The following is a 6,520-nucleotide window of genomic DNA, read 5'->3' on the forward strand; positions in this document are numbered from 1 at the left end:
GAAATAAAGCAAATAATAGCATGTAGTAAGAAAATAGAAAACAATATTATCGTGGCTCATGGCTCATCATTGTTAGAGGAAGGTCATGTCTTCTCAATTAAAGATTGTCTCCATTTTTCCTTAAACATTAATTAAAACATAAAAGTATTGCATCTTTTGTAGTTGTCAACCTCCCCTATGTTTAATAATAATAATAATAATGATAAAGTTGATTTATACAGCCCTTTTCATACAAGAGATGTAGCTTAAAGTACTTCCCAATAAAAAGGACAATGAAATTAGACAACAGACAGTAGATGATAAAATATGTAAACGAAAATAAAACAGAGCATTTTTTTTCTATATGATTCCATATTGCAACTCTAGATGGAAACTATCCGCTTATCCCTGTCTGAAAAGAGCCATGTGGCCTCGATAAACCATCATATCCCAGTCACGCCACTGCTAAACCCCTGACCCCAGCTCGCCCCCCACCCCCCCACCACCATCTCTCACCATCACGCTGTGATGAGGGGGGTGGGATCATCCCATCCTCAACCTCTGGATCTGCACCAGATACCACATGTAGTTCACTCTCCACACGGCGTCAACTGTTCTCAACTCTCTCTCAATTTAGCATCGCAGAAGATGCGTCTAATCAGTATGTAGACACATTATTAGTTTATTCTGCTATGAAGGAGCACTTGCCTGTTTCTTCTTTTGATTTCTTTCCAAGAACCAATTCAAAGACAAAAAGACTTCATTTATATAATCTGAAGCGTATGCGCTCGACTTTCCCTTTCTTATGATCAGTAATTGCTGTAATCTTTCATCAAAACAAGCTACCTGCTGTGTGCTGCTGCCCATGGGGGAAGTAGGTCAGCTCAATAGAAGGTTGACTCAGTCTGTGAGAACTCTAAAGGAGGGCAAAATTATGTTTGAGACTAAGTGAGAATCCCCAGTAAGTGATTTACAGCACTACAAAAGTACAACATGTGGATTATGTTGTTTGATTTCCCCCTTTAAAGCCACTGTGTGTAGGATTTTAGATGTGATGATAAGATCTTTAGATTTCTTTGGTTTTTCTTTGTAGAAAAATTAGACAATTTGTTCAGGCTTTCTGACCATTCATCTCAGTGGTCCCCGCTGCGATACTGCAGGGATTAGAGTGGAACTGTCCTCCCGGTGCTAAAACCTATCGCCACACAAGAGCTTCCTTCAGCTGTATTTATTGAAATCTTGATGCACCAAGGAGGAAATGATGAGCAGCACAAGTGAATCAGAGTTGTGCTACACCGATTCCTGAAGTCCTTTCTAACAGGATGTATATAACTCACAGCATTACATGGTTACATCACACATCTCTTGTACCATTTCCAAATAAGGTTCTATTGGTGACTTAGACCTGAACATAGTCACATGTCTTGTCCTCCCTTTTGCCGTACTTCCAACTCATCCTTGTCTTAGTGGATTCAGGCAGTTCTCTCTTAGTTGTACTTTTCCCTGTATCCTTATCTATAAGACCTCGGTCGTCATAGTTTCGGAGGGTAGAAGAGGACGCTATCAGTCATAAAAGAAGTTAAACAGTAAGCTATTGTCTAACAATATGAGGTCTCTATCACATGTACCCTTGGAGTGATAGTGTGGGCCTACAAAAAAAAGTACAATATCAATACTGGATCATCCAGCTAAACCAGGACTGTGTTCGATGCCACTAAACACCTGGTTAACATTAAGGATATAACCTTACTCACTTACTTAATCCTTTATGGATTGAAGGCCCCCAATGAATTACTTCCATTGTCCTCTATCCTTTGCAACATGTCTTTTACTGCCATTTACTGCTCATGGACTCGCCATTGCAGTCACCGTTGCCTTACGTCAGTGATGGTGTTCTGGCTTTTGGTTTTTCTGTATAATTCCAAGGTTGTGACCTTGTTGGGTCAGAAGATGCCTCATAGATTCTCAGGCATTCATTGTGGAAAGCCTCAATTCTTTTTTATTTCAGCCTTCAGCTTGTATTCAGAACATACAACAACATGGACTATTACACCATGAGCTTTTCCAATGAAAACTATGGTAAAAAGGTAAATGGACTTGCACTTACAGGTATATAGCGCTTTTCTAGTCTTACTGATCGCTCAAAGTGCTTTACAATACTTGCCACATTCCCCCATTCACACACACATTCTGTGCGTCAGGGGCTGGGGATTGAACCACTGACCTTCTAATTAGTGGATGACCTGCTCTCCCTCCTGAGCCACAGCTGCCCCAAAAACTAGTGCTGGGGGCGTTGTATTAAAATGCATCACCAGAGTTTTGGAGATGTTGATGTTTAGACTTGTTTGCTTGGCAAATATATGGTTCACTGTTTAGCTAGCTATGCGTTAATTGCAGGTCTGTGAAGGGAAACAAATTGTCCGATGTGGATGTAATTTTTGGATATTAGGCTGGTTTTTGATTCTACTACAGAGTGTGCCAAAGTTGGAAATTTTCTACACCAAAAGGCGGAAAGTCAAGGAAAGTATTTGCTTAGGCAAATTTCCTGACAAAATGAAAATATCCTAGCAAAAATTTCTAAATTTGTAGCAAAGAAAAAATACCCACAAGAGAGTAAAGAAATGGACAGAGAATTGCAAGTGAAAAAGTACAGATATAATATGTTTGTTTATTTGCCGTGACATCCCATGCAAACCACTCCTCAGTTGTGACAATTCTAATGTTCATATCTATTAATTGACGTTTCTCTCTGATCAAATCCCTACCAGCATCACAGCCACTGCAGCCAGTATTGGTGCAGCAGGGATACCACAAGCCGGACTGGTCACCATGGTGATAGTGCTAACATCCGTCGGGTTGCCAACCGACGACATAACTCTTATAATTGCAGTAGACTGGGCTCTGTAAGTAGCATGTGTGTTCACTTCCGTCTTTTGTGTAACAGATCCAAACTAACACATGAGCCAAGTCACTGATATTCTCTCTCAATTGTGTTTCTCCTCTACAGAGACAGATTCCGCACTATGGTGAATGTCATGGGGGACGCTTTGGCCACAGGCATCATGGCGCACATCTGCAGGAAAGACTTCATGAAAGAGGGAGATGGGGTGAGTTTTAATTCAGGCAAAGCAACAACACTTGCTATGAGACTTGCGCAGTAGTAACAGAATTACACACAAATTTAGTTATGTCATTAAAAGGGCAGTTTAAAGCATAGCAAGAGCTGTTCATGAATGATTGAGCTGTCAAAGATTGCCAGTGTCTGAATGACGTCATATTACTTTTTCAGTTTCTGTAAATTTGCTAAAGACGGCAACAGAGCAGACACTCAGGGAGGATGTTTTTGTGTATGAGTAAGATATACAACATCCAAAGAATATCATATAGAATACTTTAATTACAGTAAAAGAAACTCCACCGCATCTTTTTTAAATTTCATAATATCACCGTCTTCCCCATATACTATCTTAAATTCTCTGTCACCCCCAGGTGCCTTTGATCTGCGAGACCAAACCTGTGACGAACACACCGCCTCTGATGAACTGCCACAACAACAACGGCAACTACCGGCCCCCTTCATCGGGGCTCAAACATGAGCTCGTCCCTCCTGACGTGGCCCGGCTCATGCAGCTGGAGGAGGGCGTGCGGCCACCGTCCGAGAGGAAGAAGCCTCCAATTCCTCCGAGGCACCTGAAGAAGAGCAAAGAACACTGTACCGTTGACATGAATGGCCTTGAGACCAACGTATAGCATCCTCTTCCTGGAGTTTTTTTTTTTTTGTAGTTGCGCTGATCACACCCTCAGAGCAAAGGACTCCAGTACAGGTAGGACGACAGCACGACCAAGCTCATCTTTGTCTCATAGCGTCAAAATGTTTCGGTGACAAAATGCGGTCCTGAAGGCTTTGAGGAAGGCATTTTAACGCAAATCTGTTGGGTTTTTTTTTGTCATAGTAGCTGCGAAATGGTTTCTGGACAAGACTCATGTTGGAATTAAAGACAGCAAAAGGACAACAGTCTAATTCTTTTCATAAAACTTGTCCTCGGTCTGGACCTTCAGGGTGAGCTCACACCTAAACTCCCAGACTCTGAATACAGGTGTGAGGACTTGCTTTTATTAACTGATTTCTATTTGATATCTTCATTTTATATGATTTCGTAATTTTTTTTGTCTGTGTGCAACATGTAAATAAGACAAGTGTTTATTATGTTTTATACTTCTGCAAGCAGCCAGTTGTTTGTGTCATTTAACAGACAAAGTCAGGATTTCCAGTGTCTGGTATGAACTGAATGGTAAGGAGGCAAAGTGAAATGCCCTAATTGCTTAATTTTGCCTTAACAAAGCTGGTGGTGCTAGGCTGGGACAGAGGAGCCGAAGAAGCAGAACAGAAACTTCAGCATCCATGGTCATGTTGTAATTTTAACACGTGGGTAAAATAGAGATTCAAATGGTTTCAAGTATTTGAACAGCCTCAGGAGCACTTGATTTAATTAAACTTTCCTGGTACTTGAATAGCCCAAAAACAAACTTAAACAAACAAACCTTAAACTGGTCATTTAACATAAACCAAGTGGTCCTTGTTTATTTGGTGGAGTCGATTTATTCATTCAGTTATTTACATGTCAAAGTCACAGTCTTTGAGTACAAACTTGTCTCTTGGTGTTTTTCCTTGCTAGGCCACGTCAGCATAACATGTCGGGGTAGTTGTTTCGTGTCAGAACTGGCTCATTACCAACTTAAACTGCTATTTACCTGCTGTACAGACATGAACTGTATCTGGCTAGCAATGAAAGCACCAACCCTGTGTGTGTTGAAGGAGAAGTCACCAGGCAAACCAGTTCTTTCTGTTATTTTCCTCCAAACTTTCCTGTTATTTTCCTCTCGTCTCTGTGTGTTTATGAAGTAGACTCAAAGCTCTGGGATAAGTGCTTTTTTTTTTTTTTGTTCAATTTGAACCACAAGCTCATATTGAAACATCAACTTCTGTTGACATGTCTTCACCCTTCTAATCTCACCCATTTGCATCTTTCCACCGACTTTGTACCTCATCTAAAATTCACTCTGTTCTGTCTGAACACACTTTTACAGTGTGAGAGGACGGCCATTATGATAAGGAGGAGTATTTATAGCATCTGAGTATTGTAATAAGGTAGATTTGAAAAAATCTGAACATATCTTTTAAACCTGAATCTTCATGGTACATTTCACTCTAATCACTAAAAGGTCAAATACTGGGCTTCGTGTATTTTTCCATTTTACTGAGCATTTTGTCACTGAATGCTTCTTGCTGGAGAGACAGTTTGTATTCTGATTTTCAACAGGCTGCCAACATTTTTCTTATAACAGACTGTATTCTGAGATGTTTTTATTTCCACAGTATCTGGATTATGTTATGATATTGGACATCATGGGCTCTATTTTCATGAAAACAGCGGTGGTGTGCAGAGCGCAGTCAAATGCGCCTAGCCCAGTGCACCGAAGCACACTTGGGTACTTTCGTGGCCAGGCGCACCTGCGGCACACTTGGAAACAGGGTGGTATCAGAAAGAAAACATTATAGGTAAACATATTAAATGATAAAACAGTCATGGCCAATCAGATTTTCTACTTTCATTTCCTTTAAACACAGGACTCCCCATTAGTGACACAGTGACCTCAGAGGAAACTTGAAACAAAGTTTCCAAATATGAACACAGCAGTTCAAACATACTGCAGCTGGTGACTCTTTTAAGTTGTATTCACTTTTGAATTCGCTGTGGACATGTGGTCAAGTTTCCAATTCACAATAGGAGATCCATAACCACCTGCAGCTAAATACCATTTTAGTGCCGAATGTACAAGTAGAATTAAAAGTGCGGTCTTGTTTTTTCATGTTGTACTTCTTTTTTTCTGAAATGATTTTTAAAGTTTTAAAGTTGCCCAAATCATTGTTGGGAGTCTGGTACAGAAAAAGTTGTTTGCTTAATTGACATATTGTTATATAAACGTGATCCTGGCAGTGATACACAAATAAATGATGGTTTTTAATTCGGAACCACTATTATAAAATGTAACCCAGACAGTCTCTGTCACGCTGTGTTTGTCGTGGCAGCGACCTGTCTACCTGTAGCCTGTCGTAATAAAAGATGCTCCGGTGATACTTTGGCCAGACTTGTGAAAAATAAAATGAAACATGCGGCCATTGCCCCAGTTACCAAACAGATGAAGGCCCCAGGGGTTGATAAAGGAAACAGACTTTTCAGAGTGAGATAGTAGCAGACAGAGAATTGATAATTGATAAGGGAGACACCAGAAAGGCCTTCAGTGGACTACCTACTAACTGCTGTGGATTACACAGTGCGAGTGGGGGTTATGAGATTTTCAGGGAGGTTTATATGGCTGTGATTTTACTGATAAAGTGATGCTGGATTCTTATCGCCTCAACTTCAAATGCGTTTCTCCTCGCACTGGGGCACATGGCATGACACCGATAAAAAACACCCTCACCTGAGTGTGCCGCAGAAAAATAGCAGTTCATTAGTACACGGACATGAAAACAGAC

At 40.6% G+C, this 6,520-nt stretch overlaps 1 protein-coding gene across 1 annotated transcript in view; it reads left to right on the forward strand.

Annotated features, from left to right (window-relative positions):
• LOC111231980 (excitatory amino acid transporter 5-like) overlaps positions 1–3,729 on the forward strand; it is a 36,000-nt gene extending 32,271 nt beyond the window's left edge. The window contains exons 9-11 of the mRNA XM_022759294.1: positions 2,748–2,882; positions 2,987–3,086; positions 3,469–3,729. Of these exons, the coding sequence (XP_022615015.1) occupies positions 2,748–2,882; positions 2,987–3,086; positions 3,469–3,729 (496 nt within the window). The remainder of the gene's footprint in view (positions 1–2,747; positions 2,883–2,986; positions 3,087–3,468) is intronic.
• The last annotated feature ends 2,791 nt before the right edge of the window (positions 3,730–6,520 follow it).

Source organism: Seriola dumerili, unplaced genomic scaffold (assembly GCF_002260705.1).
Source record: "Seriola dumerili isolate Sdu_G_001 unplaced genomic scaffold, Sdu_1.0 BDQW01000321.1, whole genome shotgun sequence".
Taxonomy (NCBI): Eukaryota; Metazoa; Chordata; class Actinopteri; order Carangiformes; family Carangidae; genus Seriola; species Seriola dumerili.